Below are 25,331 nucleotides of genomic sequence, written 5' to 3' on the forward strand. Positions count from 1 at the left end.
AGAGACGAAGGTCGAAAGCCATGCGTCCTCCGATACACAACCCAACCAAGCCGCACTGCTTCTTAACACAGCCCGCATCCAACCCGGAAGCCAGCCTCACCAATGTGTCGGAGGAAACACCGTGCACCTGGCGACTTTGGTAAGCGTACACTGCGCCCAGCCCGCCACAGGAGTTGCTGGTGCGCGATGAGACAAGGATATCCCACTGGCCAAACTCTCCTTAACCCAGACTACGCTAGGCCAATTGTGCATCGCCCCACGGACCTCCCGGTCGCAGCAGGCTGCGACAGAGCCTGGGCGCGAACCCAGAGTCTCTGGTGGCACAACTGGCGCTGCGATGCAGTGCCCTAGACCACAGCGCCACCCGGGAGGCCCCCGATAACCTTTTTAAGGCTAATTTTACCCCTCTCCTTAATCTGGTGGAGAAAGATTTTACCTGGTCGAAATAATTAGGTTAAAATTAATACCTTTCCTAAATTCACCTCTTTCAATGTATGCCTATTTTCCTTCCCACATTTTTTTTCTGCAAACATGATGGGATTATCTCAGACTTCATCTGGAATATTTAAAAAATCCAAGAATCCGCAACATTTTAGTAAAAACCACTCTCAAAATCTGGAATCAACTTAAACTTCACTTTGGTTAGCAAACCTACTCATTAATGGCCCCTCTACTCAGAAATCAAGTTTTCCATCCATCCCTAGTTTGCATTGTTCCAACAACTCTCAGATAAATTCCACCTTCCGAAGTAATTTCCTTAGATATCTACAAGTGACCAGCTTTGTACGTGACATGACCTCAATTCCCCACTCTTCCGGTGGCCCCTCCTACTGATTCATTTGACACCATTCCCAACAGTAAAATTTATTATTTCTTATAGCTATGATAAAATGTACTCTTCACAATCCTTCATTCGCAGCTATTAAAACCTTATGGGAACAGGATCTAGGTGATGAGTTTACTGATGGCAAATGGGAAGATTCTGTACCACTCCTCTTCTATTTGTGCTAAACGTTTTTTGATCCAATGCAAAATCCTCCACCACACTCACTGGACTAAACTCAGGCTCTCCAAGATCTATCCTGATGTCGACCCTGTTTGCGACAGGTGTCGGTAATCTCCTGCTTCATTAATACATATATCTTTGGTCCTGCTCTTCTCTACATAACTATTGGTCTGCCATCTTTGATACCATATCTAAAGTATTACAAGTGCCTTTTGCGCCTACTGCCAAAACATCCATTATTTGGGGTAATACCTGATACTATTACACTACCAAAATACACATATTTGTAGCCTTTGAGTTTGTTGGCAAGAATGTTGATTTTACTTCTGTGTAATTCGCCCTCTCCTCCTCATTTTGTGTGGATTAAAAATGTCTTACACTTTAGTAAATTGGAGAAGAGACACTGAAATTTCCCTCCACTCTACAGTAAACTGCTGACCTAAGCTGTGTATTTAATTTATCTACCTTTGTGTGTTTAATATTATCCTGTCTTATTATCGTTCTAATGTATGTTTTGTTATGAAAGTATTACTTAGGTATTTTACATTTTCGATTTTGCAAGTACATTCCTATGTAGTTAAAAAAGCATGTTCCCATGGTATATCGAATGTATAAAAATCACATGTGCAATGTACTGTATTTCAAGCATCGTTTACTGTAACTGAAAAAAATACCAATAAAAAGAGTAAAAACAAAACAAAAAAATACAGTTTCTTGAGGAGTTACCAGCCAAACCTGATGTGATATGTCTCCAGGAGACATGGCTTAAACCTACTCTAGATTTGGTATTACAAATTTATGTTGCAGTCTGTAGAGAGGGTGGCAGGAGGAGGGTGTGCTACATTTATAAAACGGACGATCCCATATAGGTGTGTAGGAGAGGGAGTTGAACAGTATGTAGTGGTAGAGGTGTGTTGGGAGGGGGGAATATAGTAATAGTTAACTTTTACAACCTATGTAAGAGACTAGAGTTGATGGCCCTTGGGAATGTAGAACGTCAACATAAGATATGATAAGTAAGATGGTGTGGGGATTTCAATGCTCATAGTACGCTCTAGGGAGGGTTACGGACTGATGTAAATGGACAGGATGAGCTACTGGATGGCCCGGAATGACCCCGTACCTGGGAATGAATCTGCTCTGGATCTAACTTTGATATCAAGATCAATGGCAGGCAGATGTAGTTGGGAGGTTTGAGGAATCTACAGGGGGTAGTGATCACTATCATATGTGTACTGTAGGATTGAGGGTTTAAGAATCAGTTGGAAATTGATTGAGATGGATATTTGAGCCGGGTAGAGTAGGTTCAGTTTCAGGAGTTGAGTGAACAGGAGCTGCCTAAGGCTGATATCAAATCAGTTATAGAAACAGTGAATGGAGTAAGAGAAGCAATATTAGGGGCCACAAGGCAAGTGATTCCTAAGGGCACAGGGAGGAGAAAGAGTGGACTGAGGAGTGTAGAGAAGCTGTGACATGTAGGAACAGGACTTTCAGAATGTTGAAAAGGTCCCATAATTACCAGCACCTGATTCAGAATAAACAAGCACAAGCAGTATTAAGGAGGATCATTAGGACAGCTAAGAGGGAGTATTGGCACCGGTTCTGTGGAAACATAGGCAGGATCACTCCTGTGGTATGGGGGATTATTAAGAGGATGTGTGGGGTCAGAAGAGATTGGGATCTCCCTGTGCTGAAAAGTGGGGAGATAGTTGCAGTGAGAGCTACTGAGAAGGCAGCGATGTTAGCCCAGGCATTTGTGAAGGTGCACAGCTGATTATAATCTGACAGAAGAGGGGCAGCGTGGGAGAGATGGGGTCAGAGGAGAACATCCAGGGTTCCTGGATCAGAGAGATGGTGGGGGATGCATTAGCTAAAGCTGGGATAACATCTCCTGGGAAGGATCAGATGTGTTACATCACGATGGCTCATCTCAGTGACACTGCAATGGGGCCTTTACAATAAAGTGTGGAAGGAAGGGAAACTGCCTGGAAGTTGGAAGCAGCCTGTAGTGGTGCCGATGCGGAAACTAGGGGAAACCCCTACTATAGTGCTTCAAGCTACAGTGGGGCAAAAAAGTATTTAGTCAGCCACCAATTGTGCAAGTTCTCCCACTTAAAAAGATGAGAGGCCTGTTTTCATCATAGGTACACTTCAAATATGACAGACAAAATGAGAAAAAAAAATACAGAAAATCACATTGTAGGATTTTTTATGAATTTATTTGCAAATTATGGTGGAAAATAAGTATTTGGTCACCTACAAACAAGCAAGATTTCTGGCTCTCACAGACCTGTAACTTCTTCTTTAAGAGGCTCCTCTGTCCTCTACTTGTTACCTGTATTAATGGCACCTGTTTGAACTTGTTATCAGTATAAAAGACACCTGTCCACAACCTCAAACAGTCACACTCCAAACTCCACTATGGCCAAGACCAAAGAGCTGTCAAAGGACACCAGAAACAAAATTGTAGACCTGCACCAGGCTGGGAAGACTGAATCTGCAATAGGTAAGCAGCTTGGTTTGAAGAAATCAACTCTGGGAGCAATTATTAGGAAATGGAAGACATACAAGACCACTGATAATCTCTCTCGATCTGGGGCTCCACGCAAGATCTCACCCCGTGGGGTCAAAATGATCACAAGAACGGTGAGCAAAAATCCCAGAACCACACCGGGGGAACTAATGAATGACCTGCAGAGAGCTGGAACCAAAGTAACAAAGCCTACCATCAGTAACACACTACGCCGCCAGGGACTCAAATCCTGCAGTGCCAGATGTGTCCCCCTGCTTAAGCCAGTACATGTCCAGGCCCGTCTGAAGTTTGCTAGAGAGCATTTGGATGATCCAGAAGAAGATTGGGAGAATGTCATAAGGTCAGATCAAACCAAAATATAACTTTTTGGTAAAAACTCGTCGTGTTTGGAGGACAAAGAATGCTGAGTTGCATCCAAAGAACACCATACCTACTGTGAAGCATGAGGGTGGAAACATTAGGCTTTGGGGCTGTTTTTCTGCAAAGGGACCAGGACGACTGATCTGTGTAAAGGAAAGAATGAATGGGGCCATGTATCGTGAGATTTTGAGTGAAAACCTCCTTCCATCAGCAAGGGCATTGAAGATGAAACGTGGCTGGGTCTTTCAGCATGACAATGATCCCAAACACACCACCCGGGCAACGAAGGAGTGGCTTCGTAAGAAGCATTTCAAGGTCCTGGAGTGGCCTAGCCAGTCTCCAGATCTCAACCCCATAGAAAATCTTTGGAGGGAGTTGAAAGTCTGTGTTGCCCAGCAACAGCCCCAAAACATCACTGCTCTAGAGGAGATCAGCATGGAGGAATGGGCCAAAATACCAGCAACAGTGTGTGAAAACCTTGTGAAGACTTACAGAAAACGTTTGACCTCTGTTATATACCCTTTGTTGGCAATGACAAAGTATTGAGATAAGTATTTGGTCAACAACAAAAGTTTATTTTCCACCATAATTTGCAAATAAATTCATTAAAATCCTACAATGTGATTTTCTGGAATTTTTTTTCTCATTTTGTCTGTCATAGTTGAAGTGTACCTATGATGAAAATTACAGGCCTCTCATCTTTTTAAATGGGAGAACTTGCACAATTGGTAGCTGACTAAATACTTTTTTGCCCCACTGTACATACATACATAGTACCAGTCAAAAGTTTGGAAACACCTACTCATTCCAGGGTTTTTATTTAGTTTTCTATAGAATAATAGTGCAGACATCAGAACTATGAAATAACACATTTGGAATCATGTAGTAACCCAAAAAAAAGTGTTTAACAAATCAAAATATATTTTACATTTGAGATTCTTCAAAGTAGCCACCCTTTGCCTCAATGACAGCTTTGCACACTTGACATTCTCTCAACCAGCTTCATGAGGTAGTCACCTGGAATGCATTTCAATTAACAGGTGTGCCTGGTTAAAAGTTCATTTGTGGAATTTCTTTCCTTCTTAATGCTTTTGAGCCAATCAGTTGTTGTGACAAGGTAGGGGTGGGATACAGAAGATAGCCCTATTTGGTAAAAGACCAAGTCCATATTATGGCAAGAACAGCTCAAATAAGCAAAGAGAAATGACAGTCCATCATTACTTTAAGACATGAAGGCCAGTCATTCTGGAAAATGTCAAGAACTTTGAACGTTTCTTCAAGTGAGGTCGCAAAAACCATCAAGCACTATGATGAAACTCCACAATCACCTGACCTCCACCCAATTGAGATGGTTTGGGATGAGTTGGACTGCAGAGTGAAAGAAAAGCAGCCAACAAGTGCTCAGCATATGTGGGAAGTCCTTCAAGACTGTTGGAAAAGCATGGTTGAAGCTGGTTGAGAGAATGCCAAGAGTGCAAAGCTGTCATCAATGCAAAGGCTGGCTACTTTGAAGAATCTAAAATATTTTTAATTTGTTTAACACTTTTTTTGTTACTAAATGATTCCATACGTGTTTTTTCATAGTTTTAATGTCTTCACTATTATTCTACAATGTAGAAAATAATCAAAATAAAGAACAACCCTGGAATAAGTAGGTGTGTGCAAACTTCTGACTGATACTGTTGATTGTGCCCAACAAAGCGAAGGTAACCTGCCTAAATGACTACCGCCCCATAGCTCTCACGTCAGTAGCCATGAAGTGCTTTGAAAGGCTGGTCATGGCTCACATCAACACCATCATCAAGGTAACCCTAGGCCCACTCCAATTCGCATATCGCCCAAAAAGATCCACAGAGGACGCAATCTCAATCGCACTCCACACTGCTCGTTCCCACCTGGACAAAAGGAACACCTATGTGAGAATGCTGTTCATTGACTACAGCTCAGCGTTCAACACCATAGTGCCCACAAAGCTCATCACTAAGCTAAGGACCCGGGGACTAAACACCTCCCTCTGCAACTGGATCCGGGACTTCCTGACAGGCCTCCCCCAGGTGGTAAGGGTAGGCAACTACACATCTGCCACACTGATCCTCAACACGGGGGCCCCTCAGGGGTGCGTGCTTAGCCCCCTCCTGTACTCCCACAACTGAGTGGTCAAGCAGGACTCCAACACCATCATTAAGTTTGCTGACGACACAACGGTGAGATAACGATGAGACAGCCTATAGGGAGGAGGTCAGAGACCTGGCAGTCCGGTGGCAAGACAACAACCTATCCCTCAACATGAGCAAGACAAAGGAGCTGATCATGGACTACAGGAAAATGAGGGCCGAACATCGACAGGGCTGTAGTGGAGTGGGTTGAGAGTTTCAAGTTCCTTGTTGTCTACCTGAACAACAAACTATCATGGTCCAAACACATCAAGACACTTGTGAAGAGGGCACCACAACACCTTTTCCTCCTCATGAGACTGAAAAGATTTGGCAGGTGCTCAAACAGTTCTACAGCTGCACCATCGAGAGCATCCTGACCAGTTGCATCACTGTCTGGTATGGCAACTGTTCGGCATTCGACCGGAAGGTGCTACAGATGATAGTGTGTACGGCCCAGTACATCTCTGGGGCCAAGCTTCCTGCCATCCAGGACCTATATACTAGGCGGTGTCAGAGGAAGGCTCAAAAAAGTGTCAAAGACTCCAGTCACCCAAGTCATAGATGGTTCTCTCTGCTACTGCACGGCCAGCAGTACCAAGTCTAGGTCAAAAAGGCCACCTTAACAACTTCTACCCCCAAGCCATAAGACTGCTGAACAATTTATAAAATGGCCACCCAGACCATTTACATTGACACAGGTCAGGCGAGGTCATTTGTACATGTAGGTAGGGGTAAAGTGACTATGCCTAGATAAACAGCGAGTACCAGCAGTGTAAACACAAAGGGGATCAGCTCCCTACCTACATGTACAAATGACCTCGCCTGACCTGTACCCCCGCACATTGACTCGGTACCGGTACACCCTGTATGTAATCTCGTTATTGTTATTTTATTGTGTTACTTATTTTTTACTTCAGTTTATTTTGTAAATATTTTCTTAACTTTATTTATTGAACGGCGTTGTTGGTTAAGGGCTTGTAAGTAAACATTTCATAGTACAGTCTACACTTGTTGTATTTGGTGCATGTGACAAATAACATTTGATTTGGTTTAGATACTGGTAGCTAGCTAACGTTATACCAAATACAGAGCTCTAAGTGAACAGCAAAATGTTACGTTAGCTAAAATACCTACCGTCATCTCTGCCAAAGAACACGCACTGAAAGTTTGAAACACAACGGCCAAAGCAGCCCCAAAAATGGCATTGATTGGCAACAAATTATCCCAATTGTCAATGCTTCTTCTTCTATGGTATAATGGAGTTCGCAACAATTTCATGTGCATTTCACCACCAACTGTACGGGTGAATAATAAGAATCCCAAAAAACAAAATAATGTGGGTCAAATAAATCAAATATCATACAAACTATTAAAAAAATGTATTAACTAAACAAAATCAACCTGCTTTTCTGTAAAAATTAATTCATACATTCTAATCAGGTCCATCCACAGGCTCAAAAGACTCCTGTGAGGGTGGGACATTTCCTAGCGACAATAGTCTTTGCAGTGCTTCATGGAGCCCCCAAAAACTTCTCGGCTGCAAATATAGTGATCTCCAGCTTCTTAGACCCTTGTGCTGTACAATTAATCACTGTGGCTACAAATGGCACAAAATCCACTTTCTTCACAATGAGTGTATCCAGATCACTCGATTGACTTAAAACATTAGGAACTGGTTTCAATGCATCCACTGCCATATCTTCAACACTATTGCCTCTTGCCACTTCAACTCTCTTCACCGTCTCCACATAGGTGATCTGCTGCACAGCCCTGAACCTTGACGCCTCTACCTCCTTCACCCTAATAGGGCACTCAAGGAAGTCCGGACAGAATGACAGATTCTTCAATATTGTACTTCTCCCGCCTGAAAAAATTTGACACATGACCATATCCTTTACAATTCCCACACTGTAATGGTTAGTACACAAATGCTCTCACATATCCAAGCTTCACATATTAAGGTAGAGTCTCCTCAAACAACAATATCGATAGGCTTTTCTCCTTCCTTCCATTTATCATACGGGTCAGGCAATGTGCACTGACCACTCCTGTGATTTTGTGACTATGGTACTTGTCATCTATATCCAACGAGACTCCAGCTATAACTCCCTTGGCAGGTGCCCTGCTCCGAAGAGCAATATGTTACTTCTGATGTGGACAATTTTGCCAGATCTAGTGCATGCTTCTTCTGTTCTCCATTAACACAATTAGCCAAAACTAGGCTGCTTCTAGTCACCTTGATTCAATCCACTGCTTTCTTCACAGTCCTCGATATTACAAATGGATTTTCCAAATGAATCTCCTTGTCCAAAAAACACAGTCCAATAAGAAAAGCATTATTGGACAGGTCCTTGTCTTCTACTGCAACTTTTGCTCATTTTGTTCCATTCTTTGATTTCACTATTTTCCATTAATTGTCACACACTTTACTTGCCGCACTTTCAGATTCAAGCACAGTAGCCATTTCCTCTCTTTCCACCCAACTGTCACTGATCTTGATTGTCCCATTTCTCCCCATCCTCCCACTTCTCTCGACACGCCCATTATGAGTCACTCCAGCCAGGCAGCTACCTAAGATTCAGCGCGAGGGTTGATAGGGTAAAAATAACGCGATTAGACTGCTGGCTCTGACTCTTGACGCGTTGACGTACCGGTCGGAAGGAGGAAACTTGGACATTTCCGACTTGCTAACTGGTTATAGTTATACACGTGACGCACACGTGGCGCGTTCAACGAATCAGCAAGTCAGACATTTCCGAGTTTCCTAGTTCCGAATAGCATATGAACTCGCCAAAATTCTCTTAATTTGGGGGGCGGACATAGCGGGTCGGGGTATTGGTCACATGACAGATCTACAATTGATCACATGACCCGTATGAGGAAATATCGCAGCTGAAGAGGAGAAAGGTGGATTGTCTTTGCTTTACATTTTGATCGATATCCGCCAAATCGTCGAAAATGAGTGCTAGTTTGGACATCAGACTGAAAAGAGCAAATAAAGTATATCATGAGGGGGTAAGGGTCAATTTGCCTGAAATTTACATAGTAAGATATACAGTATAAGTCTCGATGCTACCAAACTGTAAGAAGCGATGACATATACCCAACGCTTGTTTGGGTATAAAGCAGGTCACGTACTCAGCAGAAGTCATTCCAAATGGTATAGCTTGAACAAGTGCATCAGTGACAGGTGATACAATTAAGTGTTAAATAAGTACTTAACCACCCGTATTTTAACCTCTTCTACCCTCGACATGTTCTGTTACTAGCTCGTGTTGACCATTGTTTTACTCCAATTGTATCATTAACTTCACAATACAGTGGCTAGATTAACCTTGAGTTAAATTGCTGTGCTTCGTAGCTCTAACAACTTGGCAAGTCGTGTGCATGACAATTGTTTTGCTTACTACAGAGCAACATTTTATGTGTTTGTGGTGAAGACATGATAATGATTATTTTGACTGATCAGCAGTTATCAATTTCTTCAATGTGTAAGGTTTCTACTGCCCTCTAGTGGATGTCCTGCGTTGTCGAACATGAGTTTTTTAAATTTTATTTGACCTTTTATTTAACCAGGTAGGCCAGTTGAGAACAAGTTCTCATTTACAACAGCGACCTGGCCAAGATAATGCAAAGCTGTGTGACACAAACAATAACAGAGTTACACATGGAATAAATGAATGTACAGTCAATAACACAATAGAAAAGTCTATATAGAGTGTGTACAAATGAAGTAAGATTAGGAAGGTAAGGCAATAAATAGGAGGCCGTAGTGGTGAAATAATTACAATTTAGCAAATAAACACAAGTGATAGATGTGCAGAAGATGAATGTGCAAGTAGAGATAATGGGGTGCAAAGGAGCTAGAAAATAACAATATGGGGATGAGGTAATTGGATGGGCTACTTACAGATGGGCTATGTACAGGTGCAATGATCTGTAAGCTGCTCTGACAGCTGATGCTTAAAGTTAGTGAGGGAGAAATGAGTCTCCAGCTTCAGTGAGATTTGCAATTCATTCCAGTCATTGGCAGCAGTGAACTGGAATGAAAGGCGATCAAAGGAGGAATTGGCTTTGGGGGTGACCAGTGAAATATACCTGCTGGAGTGCATGCTACGGGTGGGTGCTGCTATGGTACCAGTGAGCTGAGATAAGGAGGGGCTTTATCTAGCAAAGACTTATCGATGACCTGGAGCCAGTGGGTTTGGCGACGAATATGAAGCGAAGCCAGCCAACGACAGCATACAGGTCGCAGTGGTGGGTAGTATATGGGGCTTTGGTGACGAAACAGATGGCACTGTGATAGACTGCATCCAATTTGCTGAGTAGACTATTGGAGGCTATTTTGTAAATGACATCGCCGAAGTCAAGGATCGGTAGAGTAGTCAGTTTTACGAAAGTATGTTTGGCAGCATGAAATAGGAAGCTGATTCTAGATTTAATTTTGGATTGGAGGTGCTTAATATGAGTCTGGAAGGAGAGTTTACAGTCTTTATTTTTGATTTATTTCACCTTTATTTAACCAGGTAGGCTAGTTGAGAACAAGTTCTCATTTACAGCTGCAACCTGGCCAAGATAAAGCACAGCAGATTGACACACAACAACACAGTTACACATGGAATAAACAAACATAGTCAATACAGTAGAAAAAAAGTCTATATGCAGTGTGTGCAAATGAGGTAAGACGAGGGAGGAAGGGCAGGTGCGGGCAGCGATCGGTTGAAGAGCATGCATTTAGTTTTACTTGTGTTTAAGAGCAGTTGGAGGCCACAGGAGAGTTGTATGGCATTGAAGCTCGTCTGGAGGTCAGTTAACACAGTGTCCAAAGAAGGGCCAGAAGTATACAGAATGGTGTTGTCTGCGTAGAGGTGGATCAGAGAATCACCAGACGGAACGACATCATTGATATATACAGAGAAAAGAGTCGGCCCGAGAATTGAACCCTGTGGCACCCCAATAGAGACTGCCAGATGTCCGGACAACAGGCACTCCGATTTGACACACTGAACTCTGTCTGAGAAGTAGTTGGTGAACCAGGCAAGGCAGTCATTTGAGAAACCAAGGCTGTTGAGTCTGCCGATAAGAATGTGGTGATTGACAGAGTCGAAAGCCTTGGCCAGGTCGATGAGTACGGCTGCACAGTATTCTTTTATCGATGACGGTTATGATATCGTTTAGGACCTTGAGAGTAGCTGAGGTGCACCCATGACCAGCTTGGAAACCAGATTGCATAGCGGAGAAGGTACGGTGGGATTCGAAATGGTGGTGATCTGTTAACTTGGCTTTCAAATACCTTAGAAAGGCAGGGTAGAATAGATATAGGTCTGTAGCTGTTTGGGTCTAGAATGTCACCCCCTTTGAAGAGGGGGATGATCGTGGCAGCTTTCCAATCTTTGGGAATCTCAGACGATACGAAAGAGGTTGAACAGGCTAGTAATAGGGCTTGCAACAATTGTGCTGGATAATTTTTAGAAAGAGAGGGTCCAGATTGTCTAGCCCAGCTGATTTGTAGGGGTCCAGATTTTGCAGCTCTTTCAGAACATCAGCTATGGATTTGGGTGAAGGAAAAATGGGAGAGGCTTGGGCAAGTTGCTGTTGACCGGGGTAGGGGTAGCCAGGTGGAAAGCATGGCCAGCTGTAGAAAAATGCTTATTGAAATTCTCAATTATTGTAGATTTATCGGTGGTGACAGTGTTTTCTAGCCTCGGTGCAGTGGGCAGCTGGGAGGAGGTGCTCTTATTCTCCATGGACTTTACACTGTCCCAGAACTTTTTGGATTTTGTGCTAAAGGATGCAAATTTCTGTTTGAAAAAGCTAGCCTTTGCTTTCCTAACTGCCTGTGTATATTGGTTCCTAACTTCCCTGAAAAGTTGCATATCACGGATGACGACATACAAGTAATTGCCGAAATAAAGGAAACACTTGAGTAAAAGAGGGAAATAAAGTATATTGAAAGCAGGTGCTTCCAAACAGTTGTGGTACCTAAGTTAATTACGCAATTAACATCTCATCATCGTGTGTGTGTGTGTCAGTCGTCAGATCTCAACCCAATTGAACACTTATGGGAGATTCTGGAGCGAAGCCAGAGACAGTGTTTTCCACCACCATCAACAAAACACCAATTGATGGAATGTCTTGTGGAAGAATGGTATCGCATCCCTCCAATAGAGTTCCAGACACTTCTAGAACAAATGCCAACTTGCACTGAAGCTGTTCTGGCGGCTTAAGACACTTTGCTGGTGTTTCCTTTATTTTGTCAGTTATGTGTATCTTTTCACCAAACCCTCTGGTCATAGTACCGCTTTATGAACATCCTAAACACCAAGAGTGTGATACTTTTTGCATTTCATATTTGTAATATAATTTCTGGTTTATTATGTCAGGAGGTCCTTGCCGGTGTTGTGGCGATAGTTAGTAAGGAGGCGGTCCAGCACCAGGGCATCACTCTCACCATGGAGGGAATTGTCAACCTACAGCTTAGCTCCAAGAGTGTGGGAGTCTTTGAGGCCTTCTACAACTCTGTTAAGGTGAGAGTCCAACGGTATTCCCAAGCCCAAGGATCACTACACATTGAACTGCCTCTTTCACATGATTAGATTATGTTGTTGTCATGGACTGTTTAGTGCCAACATGGAGCATACCTTACCTAATTCTGTATATCAATGGCTCTGATGTCACAGATGGATCTCTCCCCTCTTTCTGTAACAGCCCATTCAACTTATTACGAGCAACATTGAAGTGGTAAAGCAAGGCAAGGTGCCTGGAGGCAAGACAGAGATTCCCTTTGAGTTCCCCCTGCACACAAAGGGCAACAAAGTGCTGTATGAGACCTACCATGGCGTTTTCGTCAACATTCAGGTAATGACCACAGAGCTGGGGCCTGCCCTGCACTTTGCAAATGGCTGTCTTCTGTGTTTTCAGACTATGACCTAGATTCTTCTCCATGTCAGACAAGGACCAGCCAGGGAACCATACTATACCTCCCAAAGCAGATATTTCAGTGTCCAAAATTGATTGTGTATGTATTTTGTCTGCCATCTTTGGGTCAGACCTGCTTCAGCTGACGCAGTGCCCATGCTATTTCTAATGACAATTTAAAAGATCCCTTTTATTGTCATGTCATCTGGAGAAATACAAAAACAACTGTGATTGTAAACCTCTCTGACGCTAATGAGGTGTAATTATAGAGACAGTGGCACAGATTGACATTCCCTGTGTTCCAGTCGTTTGTTGTCTCAAGGAAACTGCAACAAAAAAAATACAAGGAAGACTAAATGTTTGCTTAAAAAAACATGTTTTCATCACTGCAGATGTATAGGCCTAAGCAATGAAATAATGTTATTAGCAGATGCTGAAAGGTCAAGTTCCAGCAATCTTAAATTTTGCTGGAGTAAAAATAAGGCATTCTGTAGTTGCTGAGGCATTTTTACTCTCAAACTGGAGTTTTATTTTGTCCCCTGAATCAGTCAAGCTTCAGAAAGGATCTAGATGTGTTCTGTTGTCTGCAAAATCAATGAGGTGTAGGCCAACATTTCAATAGTGTAACGCTTGAGCATTAAACCTTTGGAGAAAAATTCTCTAATAGGCTTTGTTTTTGTCCAATAAGAATGTTTACCCTTGAAAAGCTATGTCTTCTGAAACAGTACGATCTAGTAGATTAGGTATTTTTATTGCTTTCCAGAATAAGCGAGGCATTCGAAGGACAGAGGGGAGGCTCTGTACTTCATCTAATATTAGACCTAAACTTCAGATAGTACTGATGAGGAACCCCATGGGGGGGGGGGGGGGGTGACTTATCAGTCTCAATTCTACCACTGGAAAAGGTATCCAGCTTTATTTTAAGGCAGGCTTTTAACAATCATATATGCCTGTTTCTCCTGACAATATCATGTGTGGGAAAATGATTTGTATCCACAAAAGCCTTGTTACTAATGTTAATCATTGTATGGTGTTTATTTTCTCAGTACACCCTCCGTTGTGACATGAAGCGCTCCTTGTTGGCCAAAGACCTGAGCAAGACCTGTGAATTCATGGTGCACTGTCTGGTGAGATCAACCATCATCCTGACTCAGACCAATATCTAATCTCTTCTGAGAATACCATACAAAAACACCACCATAACAGGATCTGACATTGCTTGATTTTAAGTTTCATGTAGCTACAGTAAAAAACAGGCCTGTAGTTTCTCATGATTTTCTTCAATATAGATGAAGTTACAAGTGAAGTGATGTTGTAATCTATAGTTACACAATGACATCATACATGATTACTAGGGGACTGTTCCTTCTCTGGGGCCATGCAGACCATTTGCTCATGGTTAGACTGTCCATTTTCTCTTCTCTCAGCCACAGAAAGCCAAGCTGCAACCCACCCCGGTAGACTTCACCATCACGCCAGAGACCCTGCAGAATGTCCGCGAGGTACAGCAGACCTGTTGGGAATATGACCAAACGCCTACAAAATGTTAAATTACATTTAAACTACACTACATGACCAAAAGTATGTGGACACCTACTTGTCGACCATCTCATTCCAAAATCATGGGCATTAATATGGAGTTGGTCCCCTTTGCTGCTATAACAGCCTCCACTCTTCTGGGAAGGCTTTCCACTCGATGTTGGAACATTGCTGCGGGGACTTGCTTCCATTCAGCCACGAGCATTGGTGAGGCCGGCACTGATGTTGACCGGTTAGGCCTGGCTCACAATTCCAATTCATCCCAAAGGTGTTCGATGGGGTTGAGTTCAGGTCTCTGTGCAGGCCAGTCAAGTTCTTCCACAGTGATCTCAACAAACCATTTCTGTATGAACCTTGCTTTGTGCATGGGGGCATTGTCATGCTGATACAGGAAAGGGCCTTCCCCAAACTGTTGCCAGAAAGTTGGAAGCACAGAATCCTCTAGAATGCCATTGTTTGCGGTTGAGTTACGATTTCCCTTCACTGGAATTAAGGGGCCTAGGCCGAACCATGAAAAACAGCCCCAGACCATTATTCCTCCTCCACCAAACTTTACAGTTGGCATTATGCATTCGGGCAGGTAGCGTTCTCGTGGCATCTGCCGAACCCAGATTCGTCTGTCGGACTGCCAGATGGGAATGCGTGATTCATCACTCCAGAGAATGCGCTTCTACTGCCAATGGAAGAGAGCTTTACATCACTCCAGCTGACACTTGGCATTGTGCATGATGATCTTAGGCTTGTGTGCGGCTGCTTGGCCATGGAAACCCATTTCATGAAGCTGCCTACAAACAGTTATTGTGCTGACGTTGCTTCCAGAGGAAGTTTGGAACACGCTAGTAGTGAGTGTTGCAACCAAGGACATATTTTTAAATGCTTCAGTACTCAGCAGTCCCGTTCTGTGAGCTTGTGACCTACCACTTCACGGCTGAGCCGTTGTTGCTGCTAGACGTTTCCACTTCACAAAAACAACACTTACAGTTGACCAGGGCAGGTCTAGCAGGGCAGAAATTTGACGAACATACTTGTTGGAAAGATGGCATCCTATGAAGGTGCCATGTTGAAAGTCACTGAGCTCTTCAGTAAGGCCTGTGTTTGTCTGTGGAGATTGCATGGCTGTGTGCTCGATTTTACACACCTGTCAGCAACAGGTATGGCTGAAATAACTGAATCCACTAATTTGAAGGGGGGTCCACATACTTTTGTGTATATATACAGTTGAAGTCGGAAGTTTACATACACCTTAGCCAAATACATTTAAACTCAGTTTTTTCACAATTCCTGACCTTTAGTCCTAGTAAAAATTCCCTGTCTTAGGTCAGTTGGGATCAACACTTTATTTTAAGAATGTGATATGTCAGAATAATAGAAGAGAAAATAATTTATTTCAGCTTTTATTTCTTTCATTACATTCCCAGTGGGTCAGAAGTTTACATACACTCAATTAGTATTTGGTAGCATTGCCTTTAAATTGTTCAACTTGAGTCAAATGTTTCAGGTAGCCTTCCACAAGCTTCCCACAATAAGTTGGGTGAATTTTGGCCCATTCCTCCTGACAGAGCTGGTGTAACTGAGTCAGGTTTGTAGGCCTCCTTGCTCGCACACTCTTTTTCAGTTCTGCCCACAAATTGTCTATAGGACTGAGGTCAGGGCTTTGTGATGGCCACTCCAATACCATGACTTTGTTGTCCTTAAGCCATTTTTCCACAACTTTGGAAGTATGCTTGGGGTCATTGTCCATTTGGAAGACCCATTTGCGACCAAGCTTTAACTTCTTGACTGATGTCGTGAGATGTTTCTTCAATATATCCACATAATTGTCCTGCCTCATGACGCCATCTTTTTTATGAAGTGCACCAGTCCCTCCTGCAGCAAAGCACCCCCACAACATGATGCTGCCACCCCCGTGCTTCACGTTTGGGATGGTGTTCTTCGGCTTGCAAGCATCCCCCCTTTTCCTCCAAACATAACATTGGTCATTATGGCCAAACAGTTCTATTTTTGTTTCATCAGACCTGAGGACATTTCTCCAAAAAGTATGATCTTTGTCCCTACGTGCGGTTGCAAACCGTTGTCTGGCTTTTTTATGGCGGTTTTGGAGCAGTGGCTTCTTCCTTGCTGAGCGGCCTTTCAGGTTATGTCGATACAGGACTTGTTTTACTGTGGATATAGATACTTTTGTACCCGTTTCCTCCAGCATCTTCACAAGGTCCTTTGCTGTTGTTCTGGGATTGATTTGCACTTTTCGCACCAAAGTACGTTCATCTCTAGGAGACAGAACGCGTCTCCTTCCTGAGCGGTATGATGGCTGCGTGGTCCCATGGTGTTTATACTTGCGTACTATTGTTTGTACAGATGAATGTGGTACCTTCAGGCATTTGGAAATTGCTCCCAAGGATGAACCAGACATGTTGAAGTCTACAATGTTTTTTCTGAGGTCTTGGCTGATTTCTTTTAATTTTCCCATGATGTGAAGCAAAGAGGCAATTTTAACCATCTTCCCTGTCCCTGCTGAAGAAAAGCAGGCCCAAACATGATGCTGCCACCACCATGTTTGACAGTGGGGATGGTATGTTCAGCTGTGTTGCTTTTACGCCAAACATAACGTTTTGCATTGTTGCCAAAAGTTCAATTTTGGTTTCATCTGACCAGAGCACCTTCTTCCACATGTTTGGTGTGTCTCCCAGGTGGCTTGTGGCAAACTTTAAACAACACTTTTTATGGATATCTTTAAGAAATGGCTTTCTTCTTGCCACTCTTCCATAAAGGACAGATTTGTGCAATATATGACTGATTGTTGCCCTATGGACAGAGTCTCCCACCTCAGCTGTAGATCTCTGCAGTTCATCCAGAGTGATCATGGGCCTATTGGCTGCATCTCTGATCAGTCTTCTCCTTGTATGAGCTGAAAGTTTAGAGGGACGGCCAGGTCTTGGTAGATTTGCAGTGGTCTGATACTCCTTCCATTTCAATATTATCGCTTGCACAGTGCTCCTTGGGATGTTTAAAGCTTGGGAAATCTTTTTGTATCCAAATCCGGCTTTAAACTTCTTCACAACAGTATCTCCGACCTGCCTGGTGTGTTCCTTGTTCTTCATGATGCTCTCTGCGCTTTTGACGGACCTCTGAGACTATCACAGTGCAGGTGCATTTATACGGAGACTTGATTACACACAGGTGGATTGTATTTATCATCATTAGTCATTTAGGTCAACATTGGATCATTCAGAGATCCTCACTGAACTTCTGGAGAGTTTGCTGCACTGAAAGTAAAGGGGCTGAATAATTTTGCACGCCCAATTTTTCAGTTTTTGATTTGTTAAAAAAGTTTGAAATATCCAATAAATGTCATTCCACTTCATGATTGTGTCCCACTTGTTGTTGATTCTTCACAAAAAAATACAGTTTTATATCTTTATGTTTGAAGCCTGAAATGTGGCAAAAGGTCGCAAAGTTCAAGGGGGCCGAATACTTTCGCAAGGCACTGTACATCCACAGGTACACCTCCAATTGACTCAAATTATGTCAATTAGCCTATCAGAAGCTTCTCAAGCCATGACATGATTTTCTAGAATTTTCTAAGCTGCTTCAAGGCACAGTCAACTTAGTGTATGTAAGCTTCTAACTCACTGGAATTGTGATACAGTGAATTTTAAGTGAGAATCTCTGTAAACAATTGTTGAAAAAATTACTTGTGTCATGCACAAAGTAATGCCCTGACCGACTTGCCAAAACTATAGTTTGTTAACAAGAAATTTGTGGAGTGGTTGGAAAAATAGTTTCAATGACTCCAACCTAAGTGTATGTAAACTTATGACTTCAACTGTCTAGTGTACCTTTTGGCATTCTAGATGTTGGTTTCCTGGGTCTTAATCGGTCTACTCCATCATTGATCAAAATGATTTGAGGGAAACCAGCAGACACCGTAGCAGGAATGTTCAGACCGTTAACATCATCCCATCTTTGTATTATTCACCATCTCCCTCAGAGGAGTTTGCTGCCCAAGTTCCTGATCCGGGGCCACCTGGATGCCACCAACTGTGTGATCACTAAGCCCCTGACTGGAGAACTGGTGGTGGAGAGCTCTGATGTGGCCATCAAGAGCATCGAGCTACAGCTGGTCCGCGTAGAGACCTGCGGTGAGTCTGGCGTTACTTACTGTAGCCCATCTACACTGAACAAAAATATAAACGCAACATGCAGCAATTAAATATTTTACTAAGTTGCAGTTCATATAAGGATATCATACAATTGAAATAAATTCATTAGGCCCTAATCTACAGATATACATCTGTTGCTCACATACCTTTAAAAGAAAAGTAGCGTGGATCAGAAAACAAGTCAGTATCTGGTGTGACCACCATTTGCCTCATGCAGCGTGACACAGCTCCTTCGCATAGAGATGATCAGACTGTTAATTGTGGCCTGTGGAATGTTGTCCCACTACTCTTCGATGGCTGCGCGAAGTTGCTAGATAATGGCGGAAACTGGAACATGCACGTCGATCCAGAGCATTCCAAACGTGCTCAATGGGTGACATGTCTGGTGAGTATGCAGGCCATGGAAGGACAGGGACATTTTCTGCTTCCAGGAATTGTGTACAGATCCTTGCAACATGGCCCGTGCATTATCATGCTGAAACATGAGGTGGTGGTGGATGAGTGGCACGACAATGGGCCTAAGGATCTCGTCATGGTATCTCTGTGCGTTCAAATTGCCGTTGATAAAATACATTTGTGTTCATTGTCCATAGCGTATGCCTGCCCATACCATAACCCCCCCCTTCACCATGGGGCACTCTGTTCACCATGGGGCACATTGTTCACAATGTTGACATCAACAAACCGCTCGCCCGCACCATACACTGCCATTTTCCCAGTACAGCTGAAACCGGGATTCATCCGTGAAGAGCACACTTCTCCAGCGTGCCAGGGGCCAATGAAAGTGAGCATTTGCCCACTGCAGTCAGGTCAAGTCCATGGTAAGGGTGACAAGCACGCAGATGTGCTTCCCTGAAACATTTTCTGACAGTTTGTGCAGAAATTATTTGGTTGTGCAAACCCATAGTTTCATCAGCTGTCCGGGTGGCTGGTTTCAGACGATCCTGCAGGTGAAGAAGCTGGATATGGAGGTCTTTGACTGGCGTGATTACACATGGTCTTTGGTTGTAAGGCCAGTTGAATGTATTGCAAAATAATCTAAAATTACTTTAGAGGTGTCTCATGTTAGAGAAATAAACATTCAATTTTCTGGCAACAGGTGGACATTCCTGCAATCAGCATACCAATTGCACACTCCCTCAACTTGAGACATCTGTGGCATTGTGTTATGTGAGACAACTGAACATTTTAGTGGCCTTTTATTGTCCCCAGCACAAGGTGCACTTGTGTAATGATCATGCTGTTTAATCTTCTTCTTCATATGACACCCCTGTCAGGTGGATTGATTATCTTTGAAAATGAGAATTGCTCACTAACAGGGTTGTGTACACAATTTGAGAAGCTTTTTGTGCGTATGGAACATTTCTGGGATTTTTTTTATTGCAGCTCATGAAACATGGAACCTACACTTTACATGTTGCGTTTTTATATTTTTGTTCGGTATATTTAGAGGGCAGGCCCTGGTAGAATACTGTAACAATGCTTCCTTCGAGGGTATCGTTCATCGGAACTGTACGTGATTGAATGAAAGTAAGATTCCCATTACTTTGCTTTCACCAATCCAGATTAATGTCTAAACAGGGCCCTACCCACTCCTATAGAAGTTAATGGTGTGTTTTTCCATCTGCGCCAGGCTGTGCTGAGGGCTATGCCAGAGATGCCACAGAGATCCAGAACATCCAGATAGCAGAGGGAGATGTCTGCCACAGCCTCCCCATCCCCATCTACATGGTCTTCCCCAGGCTCTTTACCTGCCCTACCCTTGAGACCATCAACTTTAAAGTCGGTGAGTTCACCTGTAATAAATACAAGTCGAATAGTACAACAGTTTGTGGTTTACCGATGGCTGACAGATGCGATTCTTTGTTCCTCTGTAGAGTTTGAGGTGAATGTGGTGATTGTCCTCCATGACGAACATCTGATCACTGAGAACTTTCCTCTGAAGCTGTGCCGAGCGTGAGAGCCCAGAGCTCCACTACAATGGAGGATGGTCAGAGGATAGTGCCGTTGACATGCCTGGGCAAGAACAACCTGAAGTGACCAAGGACTCAAAGTCCAGAGAGAGCCAAGCCTACAAGTCCTGATAGACAGCCATATCTGTTGGCTGGGCTTCCCTGCTCCGAATGACTGTCTATAAGTGCATAATGTTATATGGATGTATGTCTCCAGTTCAGAAAAAAAAGACTGAAAAAGCAGAGGATGTTCAAGATTGTGGGCTACCATTCAATATAATAGTGCAAATGTCAAAATGGATCAAGTAACATAATTGTGTATCAATTCATGATATCGTTGAAGCCGCATTGTTGCATTTCAGAAGTCTTTTGGGGAGACATTGCCCATCATTAGCAGTAATATGGTCAATTTCTAACTGAATGTTGGCACTGTCAAAATGTAGCCCAAAGAACATTCTAAATGGAGGCATTTCAAACTAACAAGGTATTCAAAATCAACCATGTTATTACATGCTATTTAACATTCCAGTTATGTTATCATTGTAAATTGTGTGAATTGGCTTAACACCAAAGAGCTGGCTCAAAGAGTTAAGCAGCTTCAGTAAAGATTGACACATTTTAGACTGAATCCATATTCCCAAACCATAAGATCAGAGATGGCTGGCTAAAAGTAATGATCCGGCTTTCTGATATACTGTACCCCCCCCCCCCCCCCCCCCAGGACTCAGACGTAATGTCCCAACAGCAGATTAAATTCACTTTCAATGTAAGCCTTAAATAACAGATTTTAATGCTGGGCTAAGGACCTGATGCACCTGGAGGAAACTCCCATCTTGGTAAATAAAAAGTAGCTACTTGCATCACACAACTCACAGAAATGTTTTTGCAGACAACACAGGAAACAATGCTTTGGACCTTCAGTTGAGTGATGCCTACTCTCTTGTGGACAGACTACAAACAAATGCATCTGACCAAATTACATTATTTTAATCTCTGTTAACCCAGAACTAAGTGATACACATGACCAAAAGTATATTCATTTGTATTTATTATGGATCCCCATTTAGCTGCTGTCAAGGCATCAGCTACTGTTCTTAGGGTCCGGCTAAATTAAGGCAGTTATACAATTTTAACTTTACAATACATTCCACAACACACTAAGTGGACACCTACTCGAACATCTCATTCCAAAATCATGGGCATTAATATGGAGTTGGTACCCCTTTGTTGCTATAGCAGCTTCCACTCTTCTGGGAAGGCTTTCCACTAGATGTTTGGACTTGCTTCCATTCAGCCACAAGAGCATTCGGGATGTTGGGCGATTAGGCCTGGTTCGCAGTCAGCGTTCCAATTCATCCCAGGCCAATCAAATTCTTCCACACTGATCGACAAACCATTTCTGTATGGACCTCACTTTGTGCACAGGGGCATGGTCATGCAAGGGCCTTCCCCCAAAATGTTGGCAGCACAGAATTATCTAGAATGTCATAGTATGCTGTAACATTAGTTCCAGTGAAGGGAAATCTTAAAGGGCCTAACCTGAAACATGAAAAACAGCCCCAGACCATTGATATTAGTATTTATTATGGATCCCCATTAGCTTCTGCCAAAGCATCAGCTACTCTTCCTGGGGTCCAGCAAAATTAAGGCAGTTTATACAATTTTAAAAACATTACAATACATTCACAGATTTCACAACACACTGTGTGTCCTCAGGCCCCTACTCCACCACTACCACATACAGTGCCTTGCGAAAGTATTCGGCCCCCTTGAACTTTGCGACCTTTTGCCACATTTCAGGCTTCAAACATAAAGATATAAAACTGTATTTTTTTGTGAAGAATCAACAAGTGGGACACAATCATGAAGTGGAATGACATTTATTGGATATTTCAAACTTTTTTAACAAATCCAAAACTGAAAAATTGGGCGTGCAAAATTATTCAGCCCCCTTAAGTTAATACTTTGTAGCGCCACCTTTTGCTGCGATTACAGCTGTAAGTCGCTTGGGGTATGTCTCAGTTTTGCACATCGAGAGACTGACATTTTTTCCCAGCTCGAGCTCAGTGAGGTTGGATGGAGAGCATTTGTGAACAGCAGTTTTCAGTTCTTTCCACAGATTCTCGATTGGATTCAGGTCTGGACTTTGACTTGGCCATTCTAACACCTGGATATATTTATTTTTGAACCATTCCATTGTAGATTTTGCTTTATGTTTTGGATCATTGTCTTGTTGGAAGACAAATCTCCGTCCCAGTATCAGGTCTTTTGCAGACTCCATCAGGTTTTCTTCCAGAATGGTCCTGTATTTTGCTCCATCCATCTTCCCATCAATTTTAACCATCTTCCCTGTCCCTGCTGAAGAAAAGCAGGCCCAAACCATGATGCTGCCACCACCATGTTTGACAGTGGGGATGGTGTGTTCAGCTGTGTTGCTTTTACGCCAAACATAACGTTTTGCATTGTTGCCAAAAAGTTCAATTTTGGTTTCATCTGTCCAGAGCACCTTCTTCCACATGTTTGGTGTGTCTCCCAGGTGGCTTGTGGCAAACTTTAAACGACACTTTTTATGGATATCTTTAAGAAATGGCTTTCTTCTTGCCACTCTTCCATAAAGGCCAGATTTGTGCAATATACGACTGATTGTTGTCCTATGGACAGAGTCTCCCACCTCAGCTGTAGATCTCTGCAGTTCATCCAGAGTGATCATGGGCCTCTTGGCTGCATCTCTGATCAGTCTTCTCCTTGTATGAGCTGAAAGTTTAGAGGGACGGCCAGGTCTTGGTAGATTTGCAGTGGTCTGATACTCCTTCCATTTCAATATTATCGCTTGCACAGTGCTCCTTGGGATGTTTAAAGCTTGGGAAATATTTTTGTATTCAAATCCGGCTTTAAACTTCTTCACAACAGTATCTCGGACCTGCCTGGTGTGTTCCTTGTTCTTCATGATGCTCTCTGCGCTTTTAACGGACCTCTGAGACTATCACAGTGCAGGTGCATTTATACAGAGACTTGATTACACACAGGTGGATTGTATTTATCATCATTAGTCATTTAGGTCAACATTGGATCATTCAGAGATCCTCACTGAACTTCTGGAGAGAGTTTGCTGCACTGAAAGTAAAGGGGCTGAATAATTTTGCACGCCCAATTTTTCAGTTTTTGATTTGTTAAAAAGTTTGAAATATCCAATAAATGTCGTTCCACTTCATGATTGTGTCCCACTTGTTGTTGATTCTTCACAAAAAAATACAGTTTTATATCTTTATGTTTGAAGCCTGAAATGTGGCAAAAGGTCGCAAAGTTCAAGGGGGCCGAATACTTTCGCAAGGCACTGTATCTACAGTACTAAATCCATATGTGCGTATAGTGTGTATGTTATTGTCTGTGTGTATGCATGTGTCTGTGCCAATGTTTTTGTTGCTTCACAGTCCCCGTTGTTCCATAAGGTGTTTTTTTATCTGTTTTTTTAAATCTAATTTTACTGCTTGCATCTGTTACTTGATGTGGAATAGAATTCCATGTAGTCATGGCTCTATGTAGTACTGTGTGCCTCCCATAGTCTGTTCTGGACTTGGGGACTGTGAAGAGACCTCTTGTGGCATGTTTTATGGGGTATGGATGGGTGTCTGAGCTGTGTGCCAGTAGTATAGACAGACAGATCGGTGCATGCAACATGTCAATACCTCTCATAAATACTAGTGATGAAGTCAATCTCTCCTCCACTTTCAGCCAGGAGAGATTGGCATGCATATTATTAATATTTGCCAGCCGTGCTGCCCTGTTCTGAGCCAATTGCAATTTTCCTAAGTCCTTTTTTGTGGCATCTGACCACACGACTGAACAGTAGTCAAGGTGCGACAAAACTAGGGCCTGTAGGACATGCCTTGTTGATAGTGTTGTTAAGGCAGAGCATCGCTTTATTATAAACAGACTTCTCCCCATTTTAGCTACTACTGCATCAATATGTTTTGACTATGAGTTTACAATCTTGTGTTACTCCAAGAGGTTTAGTAATTTCAACTTGCTCAATTTCCACATGATTTATTACAAGATTTAGTTGAGGTTTAGGGTTTAGTGAGTGTTTTGTTCCAAATACAATGCTTTTAGTTTTAGAAATATTTAGGGCTAGCTTATTCCTTGCCACCCACTCTGAAACTAACTGCAGCTCTTTGTTGAGTGTTGCAGTAATTTCAGTCACTGTATTAGCTGACGTGTATAATGTTGGGTCATCCACATATATAGACACTATAGCTTTACTCAAAGTCAGTGGCATGTCATTAGTAAAAAATATATATATATTTTTTTTAAAGCAAGGGGCCTAAACGGGTACCCTGGGGAATTATTTGTGTAAGTGCTTGTTGAGTGTCCTTCCCTATAAGCAAGCTGAAATTCTGTTGTCAATTTGTTTACTGTAAAATAGCATTGTATCTGGTCAAACACAATTTTTTCCAGAAGTTTACTAAGAGTTTGTACAGGCTGATTGGTCAGCTATTTGAGTCAGTAAAGGGGGCTTTACTATTCTTGGGTAGAGGAATGACTTCCCTCCAACAGCCTGGGAGCAGTGCCTTGTTCAGGGGCAGAACGACAGATGTTTACCTTGTCACCATAAGGATTCGATCTAAAAACCGTTCTGTTAAAGGCCCAACGCGCTAATCTCTAGGCTACCTGCCGCCCCAATTCATTGTGACACCATTATAGGATTCC

General features: G+C 42.7%; 1 protein-coding gene across 2 annotated transcripts; it reads left to right on the top strand.

The window, feature by feature from the left end:
• The first annotated feature begins 8,747 nt into the window (after window positions 1–8,747).
• vps26c (VPS26 endosomal protein sorting factor C) lies at window positions 8,748–21,493 on the top strand. 2 transcript variants are annotated; one of them, XM_021623716.2, is made up of 8 exons: window positions 8,748–9,070; window positions 12,439–12,582; window positions 12,764–12,913; window positions 14,020–14,100; window positions 14,401–14,475; window positions 18,501–18,651; window positions 20,306–20,458; window positions 20,550–21,493. In XM_021623716.2, exons 1-8 carry the CDS (start codon window positions 9,014–9,016, stop codon window positions 20,630–20,632), a joined length of 894 nt encoding a protein of 297 aa, XP_021479391.1. In that variant the 5' UTR covers window positions 8,748–9,013; the 3' UTR covers window positions 20,633–21,493. The 2 variants fall into 2 exon arrangements, with proteins under 2 accessions (XP_021479391.1, XP_036793422.1); XM_036937527.1 differs by having other exon boundaries at window positions 8,831–8,962.
• The last annotated feature ends 3,838 nt before the right edge of the window (window positions 21,494–25,331 follow it).

Source organism: Oncorhynchus mykiss, chromosome 12 (assembly GCF_013265735.2).
Source record: "Oncorhynchus mykiss isolate Arlee chromosome 12, USDA_OmykA_1.1, whole genome shotgun sequence".
NCBI classification, from domain to species: Eukaryota; Metazoa; Chordata; class Actinopteri; order Salmoniformes; family Salmonidae; genus Oncorhynchus; species Oncorhynchus mykiss.